The sequence below is a fragment of the Oncorhynchus gorbuscha genome, linkage group LG25, assembly GCF_021184085.1.
Source record: "Oncorhynchus gorbuscha isolate QuinsamMale2020 ecotype Even-year linkage group LG25, OgorEven_v1.0, whole genome shotgun sequence".
NCBI classification, from domain to species: Eukaryota; Metazoa; Chordata; class Actinopteri; order Salmoniformes; family Salmonidae; genus Oncorhynchus; species Oncorhynchus gorbuscha.
In genome coordinates this window covers 11,073,253-11,100,138 of record NC_060197.1, presented here as the reverse complement: position 1 = coordinate 11,100,138, position 26,886 = coordinate 11,073,253, and the positions used below count along the sequence as shown (strand labels likewise).

The window sequence follows — 26,886 nt, the reverse complement described above, 5'->3', positions numbered from 1 at the left end:
GACTTCACTTTTACTTTAGTCATTTTCTATTAAAGTATCTTTACTTTTACTCAAGTATGACAATACGGTACTTTTCCACCACTGCCTAAATTTTTTTAGGCAAAATAACCCAACCAAAACGGAAAGCTCCTTGACAGTTGGAATATGCCAGGCCTTTTGGGACAAAATCAAGTAGGGACTATTGTATGACTAAAGCAAAAATGAAGGAAACTTTTAAGAGATCTGATTTCCCACTCTTTCCTTTCTTTTAGCATGTGCACGTCATAAGTACACCATCATACTTTCGGGATATGTGTCTTTTCAGATTCCACAACGATTCTTTAGTTGTGGACACATCACTGCACACTACATCACTGCACTCCCTCTCTTGCTCTAGGCCGTCATCTTTGTAAGTCACTTTGATTTTGCAACTGTCAGTAGCTAGAGAAAGGGGCTATAGCAGCACACAAGTAGACTAAACATGCATGCTTACTCGGGCACGCTACTGGAGAATGAGCGCTACAAAATTGGAGCGAGCAAGAAGGATGACGCTCCAAGAAGGATGACGCTCTGCGCTCCAGTCAAATTGAGCACGCTACGCTCCAGCTCCGTTCCACTTCACTCGCATACTCTGCCCTTAACCTAACCTTAACCCTAACCCTAACCATAAACGTAACCCTAACATTAAACGTAACCCTAACCTTAACCCCAAACCATAAAACTAACCCTTAAGCCTAAAATGGAATTTTAACAAATTCAGTCCTGACTTTTCAAACATGTTCTTGTTTTGTTACCTTGTCAGGACATTTTGGTGACTTGTCCGGACATTCTGGTCCTGATAAGGTAGGAAAATATGTACACACAGTGCATACACCCCCTTGCTCTCCTTTTTGTCAAAATGTTTTAAATTACTTTTTCTTTTCTCTCCTACTCCACACATTTCAGAACATGGCAAATATACATCTGCTCTAGTCAAACTCACGGCCTTAACAAACAATAAAAACCAATACAAATTCCACCTCCCCCATTTCGGTTTTAAGACATCACATTTAAAGACACACAATATAGAAAAAAATAGTAATGGTAAGTTTTCCCTTGGAGAGTGTTTGGAGGGAGTAGCTGCAGTTAGACAAGGTGGCTAGGGAGTAGCTGCAGTTAGACAAGGTGGCTAGGGAGTAGCTGCAGTTAGACAAGGTGGCTAGGGAGTAGCTGCAGTTAGACAAGGTGGCTAGCTAGGGAGTAGCTGCAGTTAGACAAGGTAGCTAGGGAGTGGCTGCAGTTAGACAAGGTGGCTAGGGAGTGGCTGCAGTTAGACAAGGTAGCTAGGGAGTAGCTGCAGTTAGACAAGGTGGCTAGGGAGTAGCTGCAGTTAGACAAGGTGGCTAGGGAGTAGCTGCAGTTAGACAAGGTGGCTAGGGAGTAGCTGCAGTTAGACAAGGTGGCTAGGGAGTAGCTGCAGTTAGACAAGGTGGCTAGGGAGTAGCTGCAGTTAGACAAGGTGGCTAAATGCTCTCCATTTGTGTGTCCTTTGTAAGGCGCTAATCTCAGTCGCCACGGCAACGCAGTCTCTCCCCACCAAAAAAAAATCCAAGGCGGAGCTTTGTGCTGCAGCTTCACACTGCAACTTTATTTCACCACAAGAGCAGACGTGTAGTAGCTTCGTGTAGGAAAACAAAAAGGGTCCTACAGCCTAAACTGTACCCCCTAACCACCACATCACACCTCCCCTTACCCCTTCCTCCCTGCAAACACCGTTCTCTGATTGGAGCAGGGAAGGGTCTCTCTTCTTTAGCTCTCTCTATCTCTCTCTCCGTGTTAGGGTTGCCATGGTGATGGTGGTGGTGGGGTGGGGAGGCGAGGGCCCTAGAGGGCGGACACTCTGACGATGTTGGCTTGTGAGTAGTCGGGGGAGGAGGCGGAGCCGTCGTCCTCGGGCGTGGTGACGGGCGGCGTGGGCAGCGTGATGACGGCCGCCGTGATGTAGGGCTGCTTGCAGTTCAGAGGCACCGTCTCCTCGAACTTAGCGTTCAGACTGGAGCGGCTGGAGATGGGGGGGTGAAATAGACAGGGACAAAGAGGATGGCCAGCCAGAGAGAAAGTGGTCCAGTGTTTAGTAACACAGAGAGATAAGACAACTGTCAATTCCAGACCAGTGGGACCACACATACACCAACACCATGCCACAGCTGGACATAGCCAGCATACCAACACACTGACTCACCATGGGAAGAGACTGGCACAGTGTGTTTATGTGTGTGTGTGTGTGTGTGCGATGCTGCCATAGCAACCACTATGAATGCATATTTGTGTGTATATTATGTGGTCTATGAATATATATTAAGTATATGTGTGTGTGTGTGTACCTGTTGTCAATCGGTCCTTCATTCTATTTGTTAATGTGTGTATGTGTGTGTATACAGTGTGTGTGTTTGTATACTGTTTAGTTTAGTTTATTAGGATCCTCATTAGATACTGCACATGTAGCAGCTACTCTTCCTGGGGTCCACATAAAACATACATACATACACATACATCACCAAGTACAGAACAGTTCTAGACAAGAACATTAAATACAAATAAATAAATACGTAAAATAAAATAAATCATATGAAACCAAGAGTTTTAGATGGATTTAAGGCCAATTTATTGTTAATTACCCATTCTGATACTGAATGTAAAGCCCTGCTTAGAGTCTCAGTGAGCTCACTCGTTGTAGGTGCTGATGTGTAGCGTGTGCAATCATCAGCTTACATAGTACTTTTAGCTTCTTGTGAAACAAGTGGGAAATCATTTGTGAAAATAGTGAAGATATTGTTCATGTGTGTGTACACTGCATGTATGTCTGTACCTGTTAGTGATGGGTCTCTCTCTGATGTGGATGGTGCTAAGCTCCTGGATGCTGTTCCTATGCCCTCCAGTCATGTTGGAGTTGGGCACGTTGAAGCCCTTCCTCTTGTTGCGTCGCGAGCAGCACGACAGGCCTTGGGAGGAGGAGCCAGAGGAGAGGGAGGGGGAGTGAGGCGGGTGCTTCACCATGGAAACCTCCAGTAGGCTGGTCTCAAACGTTTGCTCATCCACAAACTCATGATTCTAAGAGAGAGGGGGAGAATGGAATGAGAGAGAGAGATAGAGAGACCACATGTTACTTTTGTGGACAAGTTTCGAGACAAAACAAATGTGCAGACTACAGCATCCATATTAGGAGTTTTGCCTGAAATCTGACGATTTCCTGATATGGGATGCCGTACTATCCTCTTCAAATCACATTTTATTGGTCACATATAGTTGGTTAGTAGATTGTGGGTGTAGCGAAATGTTTGTACTCTTAATTCATGGCTTCTGCTTCTTCATGAACATAGATAACAGCAGTGGATATGTCTCCTATTCTCCACCACAGTCATTGGTAAAGCATTGTTCTTACCGTGGTCTTCTCCAGGCAGTGCAATAGGTGATTGTGGTGCGTATCGAACATGGGGTTGGCCTTGCACACCAGCGCCTGGCCTGCTGCCTTTGATGCCTTTTGGGCACAAAAACAAAGATGGAAGCATATTAACACTTTAAACAGACTACAAAACATGTCCTTCCACGAGGTAGACAGGGGACCAACCAACCAGAGCAGGAGACAGAGAGGGACGGGGATAATGCTCTCACAACGTTACTGCAACCTCCTGCTGTGGCACAGGAACATTATGAGAACATTAGGGTTTGTCCATCTCCCATTGATCTCCCCCCTCCAAGCTCAATGTCCTCCCATGGTGTTTGATCAATCACTCAATGGTTCAAACTCAGCCTTTCAACAACAACAAAAACATTTCAAGACGTCTGTTGTCGATGTGAATACTGGTAGAGGCCTATTTGTCCTGATGTTTGTGTCTGTCTTTCTGTTTTTCTGTTGGTCAGTGTTGACTCAAGCCTCATTTGACCCACGAGAGCCACCGTAGCCTTTCCATACTGGGCCGGATTCAATGAGACGCAGAGGAATGAACCAAGGGGAATGTCTATAAAATCCTGTTCTTCGGACATGTGTAATTTGGAACTCAGAACTTGGAACTTATGTGTGGGACACCGTCCTCCAATAAGCTTCACTGCGTCACTTTGACTCCGCCCCCGCATGTGGCGTCGGTCGCTGGCTGATGTCATGCATCTCATTCCTCCATGTGACGGCGATCCATGACGCGTTCTGATGATGTCATACCCATAGTCCTTGCTAAAATGTGGGCAATCCAAAATGCACGTGAGAAGAAAAATAAACACATGGAAATGAAATAGCAGAAAAAGGAGAAGAAGAAGAAGAACAAGAGCAGAGAAGTAGGGATGAGGGTGGTTGCAGAGAGACCCATTTCACCATTCGAAGGTGAGGGGAGGCAGTTCTACCCCCGCCCCCCACCCCCACCTTGTGGCCAAGCCTCATGGATTGGATGCACTGACACCGGTGAAGAGCGGTAGTATGAGCCATTCACCCCCAGTTCCATTAGTTGGCACCAGAGCCCCAGTGCAGTCTTGGTGGGGGTAAGAGAGAGAATGAGAGAGAGAGAGAGAGAGAGAGAGAGAGAGAGAGAGAGAGAGAGAGAGAGAGAGAGAGAGAGAGAGAGAGAGAGAGAGAGAGAGAGAGAGGGTGGTCGAGGGTGAATAGTGACGTTAGAGAGGTGGGACACCATGGAAGACGTAACAGCTCTGAATGAGAGAGAGGGGAAGGGGGCGTCCCCTTGTCCCCATCCCCAAATCTGGTTTTCGGCATGCACTAACCGGCATCTCATGGACCCCCCCCCCCTCCAAAAAAATAGAAAAAAGATGAAATCAAAAGGACACCACTCGGATCCATGGTTACCTCGTCGATGAGGTCACTCAGCAGCCCGTTGCTTTTATACTGCAAATAAGCGCTAGTCCCTCCACTCTTCCTCGCGGCAATTCTACCAAGCTTGGTTTTCTGTTTGTGAACAAAACCACACGTGCATTTAGCCTGCCACTGAGCCTGTGCGTGAGTGAGTGTGAGTGTGAGAGTGTGTGTGAGTGAATGTGCGTGTATGTGTGTGTGTGTGAATGAGTGTGAGTGAGTGAGTGAGTGTGTGAGCATAAAAAAAACAGAAAGCCATACCACTTCTGAACGCCTCTAGAAACAACAGAGAGACCCATTGCTCTTGAAAGACTATAAATATGTTCTCCAGTAATACATGTAAATTCCAAGCCTGTAAATCCCACTATCTGACAGTGGCTAGATGAAAACCTTGTATTGCAGCTGTATTCATCCAAGGCCACTCTCTTTTATGGTGAATGTTGGTGAATAAAATAACTTGGTATCCACTATGCACAGACAGGCACATGCATGCACCAGCATTGCCCCCTTATGTGAGATATTTACTGCAGCCCTCATTCTCCACATACGACACCCGTTCTGCCAGTCACATTCTGTTAAAGGTCCCCAGAGCACACACATCCCTGGGTCGCTCCTCTTTTCATTTCGCTGCAGCTAGCAACTGGAACGAGCTGCGACAAACACTCAAACGGGACAGTTTTATCGCAATCTCTTCATTCAAAGACTCAATCATGGACACTCTTCCTGAGAGTTGTGGCTGCTTTGTGTGATATATTGTTGTCTCTACCTTCTTGCCCTTTGTGCTGTTGTCTGTGCCCAATAGTGTTTGTACCATGTTTTGTTCTGCTACCATGTTGTGCTGCTGCCATGATGTTGTCATGTTGTTGCTACCATGCTGTGTTGTCATGTGTTGCTGTCATGCTATGTTGTTGTCTTAGGTCTCTCTTTATGTAGTTTTGTGTTGTCTCGTTGTGATGTGTGTTTTGTCCTATATTTTAATTTCATTTAAAACATTTAAAAAATATGTTTTATCCCAGCCTCCGTCCCTGAAGGAGGCCTTTTGCCTTTTGGTAGCCAGTAAATATGTGTTTTTATCTGACTTGCCTAGTGTAATAAAGGTTCAATAGAATAAAATAGAGGAATACAGAGCGAGGTTCAGTAGCACACACACACACAAGCAATCCCTGTATCTCTGTCTAACATCCATGTTTCCAGGCAAACCCCAGAGCTCAATCATTATCCCTCCGAAATGGAAAAACAGATTGTTGTTCTTGGGAGGGAGCTACAAACTGGATGCTCAACAGGGGCAAGAGTTATCTTCCTTCTCCCCCCCCCCCTCTCATTCTCTCCTTTTCACCCTCTCCTCCCCTCTCTCATTCTCTCCTTCCCTCTCTCCCCCTCTCTCTCATTCTCTCCTTCCCTCTCCCCCTCTCTCTCATTCTCTCCTTCCCTCTCCCCCTCTCTCTCATTCACTCCTTCCCTCTATCCCCCTCTCTCTCATTCTCTCCTTCCTTCTCTCCCCTCTCTCTCTCATTCTCTCCTTCCCTCTCCCCCTCTCTCTCATTCTCTCCTTCCCTCTCTCCCCCTCTCTCTCATTCTCTCCTTCCCTCTCCCCCTCTCTCTCATTCTCTCCTTCCCTCTCCCCCTCTCTCATTCTTTCCTTCCCTCTCTCCCCCTCTCTCTCATTCTCTCCTTCCCTCTCCCCCTCTCTCATTCTCTCCTTCCCTCTCTCCCCCTCTCTCTCATTCTCTCCTTCCCTCTCTCCCCCTCTCTCTCATTCTCTCCTTCCCTCTCTCCCCCTCTCTCTCATTCTCTCCTTCCCTCTCTCCCCCTCTCTCTCATTCTCTCCTTCCCTCTCCCCCTCTCTCTCATTCTCTCCTTCCCTCTCCCCCTCTCTCATTCTTTCCTTCCCTCTCTCCCCCTCTCTCTCATTCTCTCCGTCCCTCTCCCCCTCTCTCATTCTCTCCTTCCCTCTCTCCCCCCTCTCTCTCATTCTCTCCTTCCCTCTCTCCCCCTCTCTCTCATTCTCTCCTTCCCTCTCTCCCCCTCTCTCTCATTCTCTCCTTCCCTCTCTCCCCCTCTCTCTCATTCTCTCCTTCCCTCTCTCCCCCTCTCTCTCATTCTCTCCTTCCTTCTCTCCCCTCTCTCTCTCATTCTCTCCTTCCCTCTCCCCCTCTCTCTCATTCTCTCCTTCCCTCTCTCCCCCTCTCTCTCATTCTCTCCTTCCCTCTCCCCCTCTCTCTCATTCTCTCCTTCCCTCTCCCCTCTCTCATTCTTTCCTTCCCTCTCTCCCCCTCTCTCTCATTCTCTCCTTCCCTCTCCCCCTCTCTCATTCTCTCCTTCCCTCTCTCCCCCTCTCTCTCATTCTCTCCTTCCCTCTCTCCCCCTCTCTCTCATTCTCTCCTTCCCTCTCTCCCCCTCTCTCTCATTCTCTCCTTCCCTCTCTCCCCCTCTCTCTCATTCTCTCCTTCCCTCTCTCCCCCTCTCTCTCATTCTCTCCTTCCCTCTCCCCCTCTCTCTCATTCTCTCCTTCCCTCTCCCCCTCTCTCATTCTTTCCTTCCCTCTCTCCCCCTCTCTCTCATTCTCTCCTTCCCTCTCCCCCTCTCTCTCATTCTCTCCTTCCCTCTCTCCCCCTCTCTCTCATTCCCTCCTTCCCTCTCTCCCCCTCTCTCTCATTCTCTCCTTCCCTCTCTCCCCCTCTCTCTCATTCTCTCCTTCCCTCTCTCCCCCTCTCTCTCATTCTCTCCTTCCCTCTCTCCCCCTCTCTCTCATTCTCTCCTTCCCTCTCTCCCCCTCTCTCTCATTCTCTCCTTCCCTCTCTCCCCCTCTCTCTCATTCTCTCCTTCCCTCTCCCCCTCTCTCTCATTCTCTCCTTCCCTCTCCCCCTCTCTCATTCTCTCCTTCCCTCTCTCCCCCTCTCTCTCATTCTCTCCTTCCCTCTCCCCCTCTCTCATTCTCTCCTTCCCTCTCTCCCCCTCTCTCTCATTCTCTCCTTCCCTCTCTCCCCTCTCTCTCATTCTCTCCTTCCCTCTCCCCCTCTCTCTCATTCTCTCCTTCCCTCTCTCCCCCTCTCTCTCATTCTCTCCTTCCCTCTCTCCCACCATTCTCTCCTTCCCTTTCTCCCACCATTCTCTCTCTCTCAACTCCCCATCTTTCCCCCCTTTCCTCGTTTCTGTCTGTCTGTCTGTCTGTCTGTCTGTCTGTCTGTCTGTCTGTCTGTCTGTCTGTCTGTCTGTCTGTCTGTCTGTCTGTCTGTCTGTCTGTCTGTCTGTCTGTCTGTCTGTCTGTCTGTCTGTCTGTCTGTCTGTCTGTCTGTCTGTCTGTCTCGAAGTCTACTCCAGTCTACTTTTCAAGTCATTTAACACCTGATTTACTTAACCAAAGACACATCTCAATAAGTGGTCCAGGTAAGTCAAGACACAAGAGTGTGTGTGTGTGTGTGTGTGTGTGGGGGGGGGGTCCTATTGCTCCTCTCTTGTTCCTCAAGCAAGAGGGGAGGTCGATGACATCACAATGGCACCATCAGACCAACTCCTTGAAGTTTGCAGTTGTGTCTAAAAAACACTATTTTGCTCAAAACATATTTGTTTTACCCTTTAGTGTGTGTACTTTTACTGTATTCATACTTGGGATATCGCTTTTCAAAAGGAAAAGTAATAAAATCACTGGAGGATGTCTTTAAGGGTGAGCGAGTAATCATGAATTATCATGTAATATGATATGTGTGCATTGTGTAGCCCACTCCTTTGCACATAGAGACATCTCGGTGTTGCTCTAATTATTGATGTGGAGGTCGGGGTGGTCCAGTATGACCATTACGGTTAATATATCACAGCAAGGATACACATACACACACACACGCACGCACGCACGCACGCACGCACGCACGCACGCACGCACGCACGCACGCACGCACACACACACACACACACACACACACACACACACACACACACACACACACACACACACACACACACACACACACACACACACACACACACACACACTATCCCACATACACACTGAGTTTGTACACACACACACAAACACAAAAGCCTGGTAAACTTCCATGTCTACCCCCCCCCCCCCCCCCAACAACTCACTCTCTGCTGTTTCCATTCTCTGCTGGAGTGTGTGTACAGTATGTATCTGTGCATAGCAGCATGTTTGCGAGTTCCATTCCATTCTCGGACACACACAGACATTGGACATTGCCGCAACCACATACAGCTCTGCTGGACTCTGCTCTGCTGGACCCTTCCAGGTCAGGATTCATGACCTTTATGGCCCAAGACCTATGGTGTCTTGGCAGGCGTGAGGGTGGGACATTGTTGGGTACCTTTTGGGCGCGTCTCTTGTCTGCCCGCTGGCTCTGGTGGTAAATGCGGCTGAAGTTGGACACGATGACGGGCACGGGCAGAGCGATGACCAACACACCGCTCAGGGAACAGACAGATCCAACGATCTTCCCTACAATGGTCTTAGGAACCATGTCTCCATATCTGTACAGAGAGAGAAAGAGAGAGAGACATAGAGAGAGAGAGTGTGAGTTTGTGTGAGAGAGAAATAGAGAAATAGAGAGAAGGAGAGAGAGAGAGATAGAGAGAGAGAGAGAGAGAGAGAGAGAGAGAGAGAGAGAGAGAGAGAGAGAGAGAGAGAGAGAGAGAGAGAGAGAGAGAGGGTGTGTTTGTGTGAGAGAGAAATAGAGAAATAGAGAAATAGAGAGAAGGAGAGAGAAGAGAGAGACATAGAGAGAGAGAAAGAGAAAGAGAGAAAGAGAGAGAGAGAGAGAGAGAGAGAGAGAGAGAGAGAGAGAGAGAGAGAGAGAGAGAGAGAGAGTGTGTGTGTTTGTGTGAGAGAGAAATATAGATATAGAGAAATAGAGAGAAGGAGAGAGAGAAGTTAGGACTTAAGGGTGGGGGTTTTATGTACATCCAAAGTGATGACAGGAGCTGGACAATGGTTATTAAATGAATAGAAAATAAGGGACTGTCTTTGGGGGAAGCAACACTGTGAGCATGTAGGACCCATCTTCAATCAGAAAACCAACACACTTACTCAACATTGAGTGTGTCATTTTAGAGAACGTTCAACCATTTCCTAGTAGGCCATTGTCTTGTCATGGTCATCTTTACCATGCGTAGATTAGAATGGGTAAACTCAGATACAGTACAGTATACAACCACTTGATGGCACTAGAGAGCCATCGAGCACCCACCACTGGCCTGCACATTATACATGATGGAAGACACTGTAGATATTAAATGTTATGATTATGACTTATTTATGACTTATTTTATGTTTGCTGTAGTGTTGGCCTATAATGCATTACCCCGTGCTAAATACTTTTAGGAATTTTCAAAGCGGAAAACTTCTGAAAAGGAAGAACCCAGTTTATTTAAAAGTCCAAAATGACACAGAAAATGCCAAGCACAAACCATCTCTCTGGTGAATGGTCTCTTGGCCTAGTTTCTTTTCTGCTATATCCTCCTCATTTCCCCCTCCTCCCTCTTTCTTTCCCCCTCTTTAAAAACACATCTCATTCATTATTGGACACCACCACAATCCCCCCTTTCCTTTTCACCCTCTCATCCAGGCCGTTCCCCTTCGCTGTATTCCCATCGTTAGACACAGGGACGCCCGAGTGGGAACACCAAGTACCGGAGTGTTTCTTTTGGAAGTGCCGGAATGTTCTTTAGAGCGAGCCTAATGACAGAGTAGCACAGTCACAAACAAACAGAGAGCCTCTAAACCATCTGTAGGCAAACATGGATAGAGCTATATCATAGCACTGAGAGTGTTTTTCCGTTTCCCTCTTTGTCACCCCAGAGCTGTTAGAATGTGCTTAGTTAGGGATTTGGGTGAAGGTTTTGGCCTCTAGATACTGGGCTGCACTCACTAGGCCAAGAGACCATTCACCAGAGAGATGGTTTGTGCTTGGCATTTTCTGTGTCATTTTGGACTTTTAAATAAACTGGGTTCTTCCTTTTCAGAAATCAAGCTTGAGACCCTGGGTCTCGACCCCGCCCTGTGCAACTGGGTACTGGACTTCCTGACGGGCCGCCCCCAGGTGGTGAGGGTAGGCAACAACATCTCCACCCCGCTGATCCTCAACACTGGGGCCCCACAAGGGTGCGTTCTGAGCCCTCTCCTGTACTCCCTGTTCACCCATGACTGTGTGGCCACGCACGCCTCCAACTCAATCATCAAGTTTGTGGACGACACAACAGTGGTAGGCTTGATTACCAACAACGACGAGACGGCCTACAGGGAGAAGGTGAGGGCCCTCGGAGTGTGGTGTCAGGAAAATAACCTCACACTCAACGTCAACAAAACTAAGGAGATGATTGTGGACTTCAGGAAACAGCAGAGGGAACACCCCCCTATCCACATCGATGGAACAGTAGTGGAGAGGGTAGTAAGTTTTAAGTTCCTCGGCGTACACATCACAGACCAACTGAATTGGTCCACCCACACAGACAGCATCGTGAAGAAGAACCTCAGGAGGCTGAAGAAATTCGGCTTGTCACAAAAAGCACTCACAAACTTCTACAGATGCACAATCGAGAGCATCCTGGCGGGCTGTATCACCGCCTGGTACGGCAACTGCTCCGCCCTCAACCGTAAGGCTCTCCAGAGGGTAGTGAGGTCTGCACAACCTGCCCTCCAGGACACCTACACCACCCGATGTTACAGGAAGGCCATAAAGATCATCAAGGACATCAACCACCCGAGCCACAGCTTGTTCACCCGCTATCATCCAGAAGGCGAGGTCAGTACAGGTGCATCAAAGCTGGGACCGAGAGACTGAAAAACAGCTTCTATCTCAAGGCCATCAGACTGTTAAACAGCCACCACTAACATTGAGTGGCCGCTGCCAACACACTGACACTGACTCAACACCAGCCACTTTAATAATGGGAATTGATGGGAATGATGTAAATATATCACTAGCCACTTTAAACAATGCTACCTTATATAATGTTACTTACCTTACATTATTCATCTCATATGCATACGTATATACTGTACTCTATATCATCGACTGCATCCTTATGTAATACATGTATCACTAGCCACTTTAACTATGCCACTTTGTTTACATACTCATCTTATATGTATATACTGTACTCGATACCATCTACTGTATCTTGCCTATGCCGCTCTGTACCATCACTCATTCATTTATCTTTATGTACGATACCATCTACTGTATCTTGCCTATGCCGCTTTGTACCATCACTCATTCATATATCTTTATGTACATATTCTTTATCCCCCTACACTTGTGTGTATAAGACAGTAGTTTTGGAATTGTTAGTTAGATTACGTGTTGGTTATTACTGCATTGTCGGAACTAGAAGCACAAGCATTTCGCTACACTCACATTAACATCTGCTAACCATGTGTATGTGACAAATAAAATTGGATTTGATTTGAAATGCTAACTAACTAACATGCACACACAGACACACAGATGCATGTTCGCAGGCACACACACACACACACACACACACACACACACACACACACACACACACACACACACACACACACACACACACACACACACACACACACACACACACACACACACACACACACACACACACACACACACACACACTCCCATGCATGGCCTCCAGAAGCCCTCTCTGTCAGTAAATGTGGTTTCAGTAGTCTCAGGGGTTTCAGTAAATCCCACCACTGTCTGTCTGACCTCCGCTCAGTGAGTCAGCCCACCGATTTACAACCACGGCAACCCCTGAAACCATGGCAACACACCCTCACAGCCGGGCCTGGAGATCTTCAACACACAGAGAGATTCCTGTTTGATGAGTGATGTCATTACCACACGATCCTGAGGGTCAGTGTCGGCTGCTTTGGATATGAGCTTGAATATGAGTTTGTAAGAGCAGTATACAGTTGAAGTCGGAAGTTTACATACACCTTAAGCTTTTTCACCTTAGTTTTTCACAATTCCTGACATTTAATCCGAGTACAAATTCCCTGTCTTAGGTCAGTTAGGATCACCACTTTATTTTAAGAATGTGAAATGTCAGAATAATAGTAGAGAGAATAATTTATTTTAGCTTTTATTTCTTTCATCACATTCCCACTGGGTCAGAAGTTTACATACAGTCAATTAGTATTTGATAGCATTGCCTTTAAATTGTTTAACTTGGGTCAAACGTTTCAGGTAGCCTTCCACAAGCTTCCCACAATAAGTTGGGTGAATTTTGGCCCATTCCTCCTGACAGAGCTGGTGTAACCGAGTCAGGTTTGAAGGCCTCCTTGCTCGCACCCGCTTTTTCAGTTCTGCCCACAAATGTTCTGTAGGTTTGAGGTCAGGGCTTTGTGATGGCCACTAGATATGGGTTTTAGATATGAGTTTTAGATATGAGTTTTAGATATGGGTTTTAGATACGGGTTTTAGATATGGGTTTTAGACATGGGTTTTAGATACGGGTTTTAGATATGGGTTTTAGACATGAGTTTTAGACATGGGTTTTAGATATGGGTTTTAGATATGGGTTTTAGATATGGGTTTTAGATATGGGTTTTAGATATGAGTTTTAGATATGGGTTTTAGATATGAGTTTTAGACATGGGTTTTAGATATGGGTTTTAGATATGGGTTTTAGATATGAGTTTTAGATATGGGTTTTAGATATGGGTTTTAGATATGGGTTTTAGATATGAGTTTTAGACATGGGTTTTAGATATGGGTTTTAGATATGGGTTTTAGATATGAGTTTTAGATATGGGTTTTAGATATGAGTTTTAGATATGGGTTTTAGATATGGGTTTTAGATATGGGTTTTAGATATGGGTTTTAGATATGAGTTTTAGGTATGGGTTTTAGATATGGGTTTTAGATATGAGTTTTAGATATGAGTTTTAGATATGGGTTTTAGATATGGGTTTTAGGTATGGGTTTTAGATATGGGTTTTAGATATGGGTTTTAGATATGGGTTTTAGATATGGGTTTTAGATATGGGTTTTAGATATGAGTTTTAGATATGGGTTTTAGATATGGGTTTTAGATATGGGTTTTAGATATGGGTTTTAGATATGAGTTTTAGGTATGGGTTTTAGATATGGGTTTTAGATATGGGTTTTAGATATGGGTTTTAGATGGGTTTTAGATATGAGTTTTATGTATGGGTTTTAGATATGGGTTTTAGATATGAGTTTTAGATATGAGTTTTAGGTATGGGTTTTAGATATGGGTTTTAGATATGAGTTTTAGATATGAGTTTTAGATATGGGTTTTAGATATGGGTTTTAGATATGGGTTTTAGATATGAGTTTTAGGTATGGGTTTTAGATATGGGTTTTAGATATGGGTTTTAGATGGGTTTTAGATATGAGTTTTAGGTATGGGTTTTAGATATGGGTTTTAGATAAGAGTTTTAGATATGGGTTTTAGATATGAGTTTTAGATATGGGTTTTAGATATGGGTTTTAGATATGGGTTTTAGATATGAGTTTTAGATATGGGTTTTAGATATGGGTTTTAGATATGGGTTTTAGATATGGGTTTTAGATATGAGTTTTAGGTATGGGTTTTAGATATGGGTTTTAGATATGGGTTTTAGGTATGGGTTTTAGATGGGTTTTAGATATGAGTTTTAGGTATGGGTTTTAGATATGGGTTTTAGATATGAGTTTTAGATATGAGTTTTAGATATGAGTTTTAGGTATGGGTTTTAGATATGGGTTTTAGATATGAGTTTTAGATATGAGTTTTAGGTATGGGTTTTAGATATGGGTTTTAGATATGAGTTTTAGATATGGGTTTTAGATATGAGTTTTAGATATGGGTTTTAGATATGAGTTTTAGATATGGGTTTTAGATATGGGTTTTAGATATAGATATGGGTTTTAGATATCAGTTTTAGATATGGGTTTTAGATATGAGTTTTAGATATGGGTTTTAGATATGGGTTTTAGATATGGGTTTTAGATATGGGTTTTTGATATGGGTTTTAGATATGGGTTTTTAGATATGGGGTTTAGATATGGGTTTTTGATATGGGTTTTAGATATGGGTTATAGATATGGATTTTTGGTTTGGGTTTTAGATGTGGGTATGAGTTTATAACACCCTTATTTTAAATAATATCTGTTACTGTTAGAGTATGAGCTTTAAGTATGAGAATGGGAGTATGAGTTTTAGATACAAGTCTGGTATGAGTTTTAGATACAAGTCTGGTATGAGTTTTAGATATGAGCATGGATATGAGTTACTTTTAGATATGAGTTATTGGGTATATGGGTATTTGTTTTAGATATGAGTTATTGGGTATATGGGTATTTGTTTTAGATATGAGTTATTGGGTATATGGGTATTTGTTTTAGATATGAGTTATTGGGTATATGGGTATGTGTTTTAGATATGAGTTATTGGGTATATGGGTATTTGTTTTAGATATAAGTTATTGGGTATATGGGTATGTGTTTTAGATATGAGTTATTGGGTATATGGGTATTTGTTTTAGATATGAGTTATTGGGTATATGGGTATGTGTTTTAGATATGAGTTATTGGGTATATGGGTATGAGTTTTAGATATGAGTTATTGGGTATATGGGTATTTGTTTTAGATATAAGTTATTGGGTATATGGGTATGTGTTTTAGATATGAGTTATTGGGTATATGGGTATGAGTTTTAGATATGAGTTATTGGGTATATGGGTATGAGTTTTAGATATGAGTTATTGGGTATATTGGTATGAGTTTTAGATATGAGTTATTGGGTATATGGGTATGAGTTTTAGATATGAGTTATTGGGTATATGGGTATGTGTTTTTAGATATGAGTTATTGGGTATATGGGTATGAGTTTTAGATATGAGTTATTGGGTATATGGGTATGAGTTTTAGATATGAGTTATTGGGTATATGGGTATGAGTTTTAGATATGAGTTATTGGGTATATGGGTATGAGTTTTAGATATGAGTTATTGGGTATATGGGTATGTGTTTTAGATATGAGTTCTAGTACAAGTGTATCTCCTTGTGAATGTAATTTAATTACTAAGAAGAGCTGCAGGGCTCATCTTCTCAGCACATGAAAGACTGTACCATAATTACACACAAAGAAAGGAGTAAAATTCTCCCATTACGTTACTGTAATTAACCATGAAGAGAGATAGAAGAGGGGGGGTGGAAAGGAAGAGAGAGAGGGAGGGTAATGGAGAGAGAGAGAGAGAGAGAGGGAGGGTAATGGAGAGAGAGAGAGGGAGGGTAATGGAGAGAGAGAGAGAGAGAGGGGGAGAGATCAAGAGACAGAGAGAGCGGGAAAGGGGATACCTAGTTAGTTGCACAACCAAATGCATTCAACCGAAATGTGTCTCCCACATTTAACTTAACCCCTCTGAATCAGAGAGGTGCGGTGAGGCTCAGGGAGCAGTTGTTGTTGGGGGTTAACTGACTTGCTCAAGGGTTCTCCCAACACTAGAGAGGGAGAGCAAGATAAAGAGGGATGGAAAGAGAGGGGAGATAGATAGAGAGAGAGGGGAGAGGGACGGAGATATATACTGTGTACAGTATATATATATTTATAGAGAGAGAGAGAGAGAGAGAGAGAGAGAGAGAGAGAGAGAGAGAGAGAGAGAGAGAGAGAGAGAGAGAGAGAGAGAGAGAGAGAGAGAGAGACTGGAGGGCAGAAGATAGAGGGAGGCATAAATAGAGGAGAGAGCCAACAGCATGGGTACTGTCTGTGTCTGTACCCCCCCCCCCCCCTCCCCAATGTCCCTCCTGTCAAGGTGCCACAGTTCCCTTGGACAACCAGAACAGACCGCAGTAGCAGTGTCCTTCCCCTCCCTCCTACTTCTCTCACCCCTCCTCCATCTCTCTGCCTCCTGTGTCTGTACTAAGGTAGCATCCCTCCTGTTCTCTGGCAGCTTGGATTTGTCCTTTCCTTACCACACAATGTATTCTTTAGAGAGATCTTGACCACTCCAGAACACAAGAACTACCAGGGACATGATCGGAGCCAGACAAAGGCCCCTGCCTAAGGTCTAATATGGGCTAATTAGATTTGTATCCATTCTGAATGTGTATCAGCCACCCACTCTGTGATAACATAGCTTTGTACATAATGGATGACTAATGCTTGATTACCTGCTTACAATGAGTCCTCTGCTTCTCTGCTCTAAGCTCAATGGATGAATCAGATAGGTTCGATATTACAGTGCTATGTGTGTGTGTGTGTGTGTGTTGGTTCTAATCTCTCCCCTCTCTCTGCTCTCTGTCTCTCTCTGCTCTCTGTGTCCTACCTCTCTCTGCTCTCAGTCTCTCTCTGTTCCCTGTCTATCTCTGCTCTCTGTCTCTCTCTGCTCTCTGTCTCTCTCTGTGCCCTATCTCTCTCTGTGTCCTACCTCTCTCTGCTCTCAGTCTCTCTCTGTTCCCTGTCTATCTCTGCTCTCTGTCTCTCTCTGCTCTCTGTCTCTCTCTGTGCCCTATCTCTCTCTGCTCTCTCTCTCTCTCTCTGCTATCTGTCTGTCTCTGTTCCCTGTCTATCTCTGCTCTCTGTCTCTCTCTGCTCTCTGTCTCTCTCTGTGCCCTATCTCTCTCTGCTCTCTCTCTCTCTCTCTCCTTGCTATCTGTCTGTCTCTGTTCCCTGTCTCTCTCTGCCGCAATTCAATATGACAGTGTGCCAATTAACCCCGCGACCCTGCCGGTTTTAACGACAGTGCAGTGACAAGTAGACAGGCGGATGGGCAGACAGACGGCCACGCTAACACAGGGGCGACGGATCAGCGCTGCTATGCTCGCTGTGCCAGAGAGGACAGGCTCTAGCCCTTTACCGTTTTCTACCTACAAAAGCTGTTTACTGACTGAGAGGACAGAGGAGAGAGGATTAGAGGAAAGGAGAAATGGACGACAAGGGGGAGGTGAATGGGACTGGATGGGCTGTGTGCGTGGTGGTGCTTTAATGAGGTAAACACAAAGGAAATCACAGAAAGGTGCCCACACGCACTCTAGTGAAGGGCACTGTCACATTGCGTATGACTCAGAGAAGATAGAGGTAAAGTGTATGAAATTAGAAGAGGTGGACTAATGAGCGCACACACACACACGCACACACACACACACACACACACACACACACACACACACACACACACACACACACACACACACACACACACACACACACACACACACACACACACACACACACACACACACACACACACACACACACACACACACACACACACACACACACACACACACACACACACACACACACACAAAGGCAAGGTCAAGAGTAATCTCCTTCCATTTTCCTGAGTGGTGGGTAAAGGGGGCAGCTCAAGGTTTAGGGCGGAGACGAGGGAGATCACATAATGACACTAAGTTTGCTTGTCACCTTGACGACCGCACCCCCCCCATTACCCACCAATCAGGAGAGGAGTCAGTTCATCAGAATATGCCCAATAATGCCCCTGAGAGCTCTCTAAAATAAGACTAGACACGGACTCCAAAGTTAGCTCCCTGTCTCTACAAGGATGGAGTGAGAGAGAGAGAAAGAGAGAGAGCGAACAGTCGTAAGCAGAAGTCAAGGAGAGACAACGACAAACACACTTCCTGCATAGACTAAACCTGGAGCTCAAGTCTAACACCTACCTCATCAATGCCTCCACAACACTTCCCCACAACTCTCATATTATCCTCTCCCCAACCTCTCTTTTCTTTTCTCCTCTCGTCTCTTCCCCTCTCCTCTCCACTTGTATGTTTCATGCTCTCTCCTCCCTGTAATAGTGTGTGAGGGTGATTTTGCTCGATTTTCTGTGAAAGACAAATCTAGTCCTTCCACTGTTTTATGCAGCAGCACTTTGTTTGATGCTTTTACAGCTGTTATTATATTATGTCTGACCAGTGCAGGACCTTGGCTGACCCACATGTTTTCAGCCCCATCTTTTCACACTGATTGTCGTACAGTTAAGAGTCTATAGCCAGTTAATAGGAGTGGTGCTGGAGTGTTTGATGATGAAGCTGTATTGAGAGAGAGCGAGAGAGAGAGAGAGAGAGAGAGAGCGAGAGAGAGAGAGAGAGAGAGAGAGAGAGAGAGAGAGAGAGAGAGAGAGAGAGAGAGAGAGAGAGAGAGAGAGAGAGAGAGAGAGAGAGAGAGAGAGAGAGAGATGGAGAGAGATGGAGAGAGATGGAGAGTGAGAGAGAGAGAGAGAGAGAGAGAGAGAGAGAGAGAGAGAGAGAGAGAGAGAGAGAGAGAGAGAGAGAGAGAGAGAGATGGAGTGGCCCTAACGATGAGAGCCCTATTCAAAGCATGCTCAGTCATCAAATCAAATCAAATGTATTTATATAGCCCTTCGTACATCAGCTGATATCTCAAAGTGCTGTACAGAAACCCAGCCTAAAACCCCAAACAGCAAGCAATGCAGGTGTAGAAGCACGGTGTTCAGAAACAGTTCAGGCCCAGAAAAGTGACCGTTGCATTTAAATAATTACACTTAGGTGCACTGGCACTCAGTCTCTCTATCTCTCTTTTTTTTCTCCCTCTCAGTCTTGCTCTCTCAGCCTTTCTCTTGCTTTTGTTTAACGTAAGTGGGTGATGGCCTTACTTAATACAAAGGAGAGAGAAAAGTTGAGAGAATGACTGCAAGAACAAGTGACCCTGGAGTCAGATGTTTAAGGTGTAGTGGGATCTGTGACAGTCAGAGAGAGAGAGAGAGAGAGTGTGTCGGCTTAACCCAGTGGTCAGGGAGAGAGAAAAAACAAGGGGTTGTTTAAAATTGAGTCGGCTTCATTGGGCAACCAAGCTACTGCAAAATGTAGTTAAATTACTAGTTGAAATAGGTGCAGTGTGACGACTCCCCAACACAGAGTAAAACGCAGGTAGGCAAACTATGTTGACAGGTAAATAGAAAGCTGATGAATGAAGAGACAGACAGACAGACAGACAGACAGACAGACAGACAGACAGACAGACAGACAGACAGACAGACAGACAGACAGACAGACAGACAGACAGACAGACAGACAGACAGACAGACAGACAGACAGACAGACAGACAGACAGACAGACAGACAGACAGACAGACAGACAGACAGACAGACAGACAGACAGACAGACAGACAGACAGACAGACAGACAGACAGACAGACAGACAGACAGACAGACAGACAGACAGACAGACAGACAGATAACCGATGGACAGACAAGGAGACCTGGCGGGTCCCTTGACTATGCGGTATAAGGTAAAGTGCTGACCAGTATCTGTCATTGTCACTTCCCCTGCCACTGCCCCTACTCTCCTGTTTGTGCTGACAGAGGACCTACACACTTACACACACCTGTCTCTGGAGACCTGGCCGGTCAATACAGTATGAGTGTGTGTGTGTGTGTGTGTGTGTGTGTGTGTGTGTGTGTGTGTGTGTGTGTGTGTGTGTGTGTGTGTGTGTGTGTGTGTGTGTGTGTGTGTGTGTGTGTGTGTGTGTGTGTGTGTGTGTGTGTGTGTGTGTGTGTGTGTGCGTGTGCGTTTGTGTGTGTGTGTGCGTGCGTGGTCAAACATGGAGATCTCCCCTAGATGTATTCAGAAAGGAGTCCTTGCTGATCTTAAAGTCAACATAACCTTTCTCTCTGAACCAAAGACAGGGCTGGAAACGACTACCGTATCAGTCTACGCATTCAACTCCCTGCATCCACCACACCACGAAGAGAAGCCAGTGAGTAGAATGTTAGTCTTAGCTCACAGTGACAGCACAATGCATGTTACTATCCGCTCAGTTAGAAAGAACAAAGAATCAGCCCCGTGTTACACACACACACACACACACACACACACACACACACACACACACACACACACACACACACACACACACACACACACACACACACACACACACACACACACACACACACACACACACACACACACACACACACACACACACACACACACACACACACACACACAGCCGAGGAGATGCAAAAAAAACATGTCCATTCCCCTTCATTTGCTGCTCTACCAGACATGCTCTCTAGTACTGCAGTGTCTCTACGTAGTAACAGTGCTGCGTCTCCATACTATACAGAGATGATATTAGGCCTAGTCATTGCGTTTGGGAAGCCAGAAGGAACCGTAACACAGAGACATTGCCTATGCAGAGGAACACGTAAACCGTGAATCACCATGTATTATCTCAGTAGAATCTGTGCAAATGCAATCTGGGCTGTGTCACACTGAGAACGTGTTGAATAGATGGTGCTGGTGCCATAGCCTTGTGTGGATGTTATCAGGTGTGTACTGTGTAGTACATTGTGTTATGCACCGGCATGGTTGACTGCGTCTTCTGTAGTTATCAATACGGTTTCTGCCCAGTGTGAGCACCATGGACAGCGCCTATCAGACACCTCGACAAAGAGAGGGAACTGGGAGGCTAGCCAGGAAAGGAACACAGATGCTGAAGGGAAAAAGAAAAGAGGATTTCTAGCAAATAGCTGATCAACATTGGTAGTGTGTGTGTGTGTTTGTGTGTGTGTGTGTGTTTGTGTGTGTGTGTAACATGTGTGCATCTCTGTGTGTGTTAGAAAGAGAAGTGAGTCATTCAGGGTGTCTCGTGTTTTTCTCAGTAGGGGGCCTGTAGTGCTTGTCATTGGATTAGCATAGCAGAGAGCCGGTGGTAGAGGGCCAATACAAAACATCTATGTCCCAAATGGCACCTGATTCCTTATATAGCGCACTACGTTTGACAAGGAAATAGCATTGCACTAAGGTAATAGGATGCCATTTGGGACGTATATGTGGTGTAATGGCTCTGTATGGTTTAGGCCTCAAAGAGCCACAATATTCTAATGATAATAATCATTACTTGCTGCCTCCATAATTCTCTGTTGGTGCTGCATGCCCCAAAGTGGTTTTGTTTTGGTTGATTTGTTTCTCTTTCTGGGGGTTGTATACAGCAGAGAACTCAGAATGATGCTTACATAACTACGATTATGACAATATTGGGCCATACTGACCCTCTCTGGTCATACTGTATGCATTAGAAAAACTACAGTATGCACACACACACACACACGCGCACACGCGCGCACGCACGCACGCACGCACGCACGCACGCACGCACGCACGCACGCACGCACGCACGCACACACACACACACACACACACACACACACACACACACACACACACACACACACACACACACACACACACACACTAGATATCCAGATTCCTATACAGCTAATCACCATTATTACCCATCATCACACTGAGCAACCCACTAGGCTCAGCACATAGCAGAGAGTTATCTAAGCACCCGTGACAGGTGTGTGTGTAAACCCCGCACGGGAGCACACTAATGCCTCTGGCGATGACACGGCATGTTGTAACGTTTCATAAACGGAGTCCATGTAGCTCTTTCATCGCTTGGATTGATTGGAATAATTATACACCTCCTCTCTTCCTCCCTCCCTATCTTCCCCCTCCTCTTTCTCCTTCTCTCACTCCCTTAGTCTCCCTCTCCCTCTCTTTCTCCCCCAGTCAGGGCTATTAGGAGAACATGCACCCCCTCTCCCCCTCCACACTTCTATACCAACACCAGTCAGTAGGGTGAACGTATAAAACATCCTTCCTCTTAATGAGAAAGAGATAATTCATTATAGATTAGCATTACCCAGTACATAACACGTACCCATGTGTGTGTTTCTGTGTGACTTTGTGGATGTGTGTGACAAGCATGCTAGTGTATTGTGTGCGTGTGCGAGTGTCCATGCTTGCGTGTCACGTATGTGGGTGCGTGTCTAAGTGTGTGACAGGATGAGTGTGGGTTCACTAGAGGGTGTTGACGAGTGACTGATCTAGACCTGTGTGACAATAACGAGTCGGGCAGTAAGGATTTGACAGGGTTGTGTACATAATAAATGGCATTTGGGTCACCGCTCTCAGTAAGAGGCTGTCACTTTGATGGGGTTTTGATGAGGAAGGGAACAGACAGCAGAGGAAAGAGTAGACTTCCACCTGTTATGGAATCACCTGAGATGACATGGTGAGGCTCAAGGGATGGATGGGATGAACGAATGAACGAACAAACAAGGAAATTAATAAATCCACCCACCCGTTCATCTGTCCATTCCTCCATCCTATCCCGATACCAATGTTTTGATGGTGTGATCCAACGCCCCTTCTTAACAGTCTATAAAGGCTTCCACTGTAGCAGCCCTATTGGAAGAGTGTGTGGAGAGTTTCCCCAGGTCAGATCAACACAGAGACCGTGTCATTAGACAGGCGGATAAGTCTCCATCACATGCTTAAAGGCCATACAGAGATGACATTATCATCAGCTGTCACAGGAGGGAAGAGAGAGAGAGTATCACGTTTGAACCTAGACGAAGTGACGGAGGAGAGACTAAAGTCACATACTGTGCATGAACTTGTCAGAAGGTCGAATCAAAATATAACCACTGCACCATATCACTAAGTCAAGCAGGCAGGGACTGATGTATCATACAAACTGGTCTTTTTCAGCAGCATGGAGCCATAGTGTCTCTCTCCACAGTCAGGAGAACCGACCTTCTCCACCAATTCAATATTGAATGAAAACAACCCTGGGAGGTGACTGACTGATTGGCAGAGAAAATAAAGGAGAAAAGGGAAAAACACATAAAGGACCTGAGAGACTTTCATTCATCTGTCTATTTATAAACATGTCAACCAACAGACCGGAGCTGCCAGGCGCCCCATCTATCTTTTAACTGCAAAGGCAGACACACGCACACGCGCACACGTACCACACACACACACACACACACACGCACGCACGCACGCACGCACGCACGCACACACACACACACACACACACACACACACACACACACACACACACACACACACACACACACACACACACACACACACACACACACACACACACACACACACACACACACACACACACACACACACACACACACACACACACACACACACACACACACACACACACACACACACACACACACACTGCCAGACAGCAGGGTCCGCATTAGATACGCATCCATCATTGAGTCGAACACACACACACACACGTATGCACCTATACACACACACGCACACGCACACTCACACACACACACACACACACACACACACACACACACACACACACACACACACACACACACACACACACACACACACACACACACACACACACACACACACACACACACACACACACACACACACACACCTATACACACACACACACACACACACACACACACACACACACACACACACACACACACACACACACACACACACACACACACACACACACACACACACACACACACACACACACACACATGCACACAGGTCTAAAGAAGCATGGTATTTTATATTTTTTTAAACATTTATTTAACCTTTATTTAACTAGGCAAGTCAGTTAAAAACAAATTTTTATTTACAGTGACGGCCTACCCGGCTAAACCTGGGTGTGATATGGGGTGGGCATTCTATGTTTTGTTTTCTATGTTTCTTTATTTCTATGTTTTGGCCGAGTATGGTTCTCAGTCAGGGACAGCTGTCTATTGCTGTCTCTGATTGAGAATCATACTTAGGTAGCCCTTTTTCCCTCCTTCAGTGTGGGTAGTTAACTTTGTTTGTGGCACTTAGCCCTGTAAGCTTCACGGTCGTTTCTTGTTTTGTTGGTGACATTTTAAAATAAAATAAAATGTACGCTCACATCGCTGCACTTTGGTCTACTTCCAACGACACCCTTGACAGGACGACGCTTGGCCAATTGTGCACCGCCCTATGGGACTAATCACGGCCGGTTGTGATACAGCCTGGAATCGAACCAGGGTCTGTAGTGACGTCTCTAGCACTGAGAAGCACTCGGATATGAATAAAATGTGGTCTATTTCAGAAGAACAGAATAGCATACTCTGAGTTATCCTTATGTTAGGCCTTGATCTGGCTATGCCAAATGGCTGTGGGCTACACTAGTTCATTTAGCAGACAATGTTTGCTTAGAATTCTGTGGCATTATTTTATGGTATGAAGAATACAACTGAACAAAGCTGAATAAAATAGAAAGGATATTTTCTCCAAACGATTTGAGGGAATGCGCACATAAGGCTATGAGCGACAAAGAAATAGGTATTCCCATATACTTCATTTATAATTATTAATGTAACTTTAGTTGTTCTACAAATGTTGCACTATATGTTTTGATGTTTAATACATTGTAAGGCTGCATGATGCGACTCTAACTATATATATATTTTTTTAAGTCGCATGAAAGAATGCGTTCTGCTTAGTTTTTTTTGTTGCGCAGGCTGTACACACTACATCAGTCACTCATTCACAATTTGACAAGCACTTGATAATGCCTCGAATTTCCCAACGGCATCCCTTATGTCTGGCCTTCTCCCTGAGTGCGGCGCACTCCGAATCACCTCTCACTCGCATGGCTCTGCATCACACGATCAGGTCTTTACCACAGGCTACAAGTGAAGACAGACACATCTGGGGTGCAACTGCATGTCCTCATTCCATTCTGAGGAGCATATTTAAGATATTGGAACAACTGTCCCCATTTACTTTTTGTCAGACAACAAGATGTGTAGCCCTAACGAACAGCAAAAGCGCAAGCCTATATCAATCTACTATGCCCCATAGTACAGACGTCGACCTATTCTATTCTGTGCAATAAATAAATATGCCAAACATAGTCTGGGACTGTTGTGGGATGCAATAGATCCCAAATGAATACATCTAGCATCAAAAAGCCTTTTTTTAACGTATTGTGGCTGACGCAACAGATCAGAACATTTAGCTTCAAATGTTGATAAACTATTAGGTTATTTCTTCACATTATAAGCGCAGCAATGTGCACATGATAGTAGGCTATAAGCGTGGATGTTCCATGTTCCATTAGTGGAAAACACCATTATCAAAATTGACCACAAATGCAATTATACTTTTATTACTTTTATTATGAAGGTGCATTTTTATGGTGAAAAGAGGTAAACTTGAAGGTAAAACTCCCCAAACTTGAAACTGCTTATATATATCAGTTAAACTGTACACCCCTTGTAAAGCGGACTAATGTGCTTAATTTTAAGAAGTTATTTGGCCACTTTTCACACCTTTTTTTTAGTAGAGGCCATCACTGTTTTCTCGCGCAATTGCATAGCCTATAGGAATGTTGTGTAACATGAGATCATGAGCTCCCATGAAGTGTTTGATTCTTCTTTTGAATACATTTGCATTGATGTCAGAGTGATAAGAGTGACAATAGAGTGCTGAGTACCAGGCAGTTAGCAAGTTTGGTAGTCTAATGACCATCATACTAATGACCATCAGCAGCATCAGAGCATGGAGAAGTCTAATTACCATGACTAAACGGTCAAGTGGAATTTGACTGCCTTCATGACTCATGACCAAATGGTGTGGCGGTAGTATAACCACCACAACAGCCCTATACACACATCTTTGTTTTACTATCCTTGTCGGAACCAAACAATGGATTTCCATTAAAACCCTATTTTCCCTAACCCCTAATCCTGCATTTAACCCCTAATCCTGCATTTAACCCCTAATCCTGAATGTAACCCCTAATCCTGAATGTAACCCCTAATCCTGAATGTAACCCCTAATCCTGCATTTAACCCCTAATCCTGAATGTAACTCCTAATCCTGAATGTAACCCCTAATCCTGAATGTAACCCCTAATCCTGAATGTAACCCCTAATCCTGCATTTAACCCCTAATCCTGAATGTAACCCCTAATCCTGAATGTAACCCCTAATCCTGAATGTAACCCCTAATCCTGCATTTAACCCCTAATCCTGAATGTAACTCCTAATCCTGAATGTAACCCCTAATCCTGAATGTAACCCCTAATCCTGAATGTAACCCCTAATCCTGAATGTAACCCCTAATCCTGCATTTAACCCCTAATCCTGAATGTAACTCCTAATACTGAATTTAACCCCTGTACTGGTACCCCCTGTATATACTGTAGCCTCACTATTGTTATTTTACTGCTGCTGTTTAATTATTTGTTACTTTTATATTCTATTTTTCTACTTA

General features: G+C 44.9%; 1 protein-coding gene across 1 annotated transcript in view; it reads right to left on the bottom strand.

The window, feature by feature from the left end:
• LOC124014316 (potassium voltage-gated channel subfamily D member 2-like) overlaps nt 1–26,886 on the bottom strand; it is a 178,213-nt gene continuing 151,327 nt past the window's right edge. The window contains exons 3-6 of the mRNA XM_046329164.1: nt 9,136–9,298; nt 3,401–3,496; nt 2,828–3,069; nt 1–2,020 (exon numbers count right to left, since the gene is read on the bottom strand). Coding sequence (XP_046185120.1) covers nt 1,843–2,020; nt 2,828–3,069; nt 3,401–3,496; nt 9,136–9,298 — 679 coding nt within the window. The 3' untranslated portion in view covers nt 1–1,842. The remainder of the gene's footprint in view (nt 2,021–2,827; nt 3,070–3,400; nt 3,497–9,135; nt 9,299–26,886) is intronic.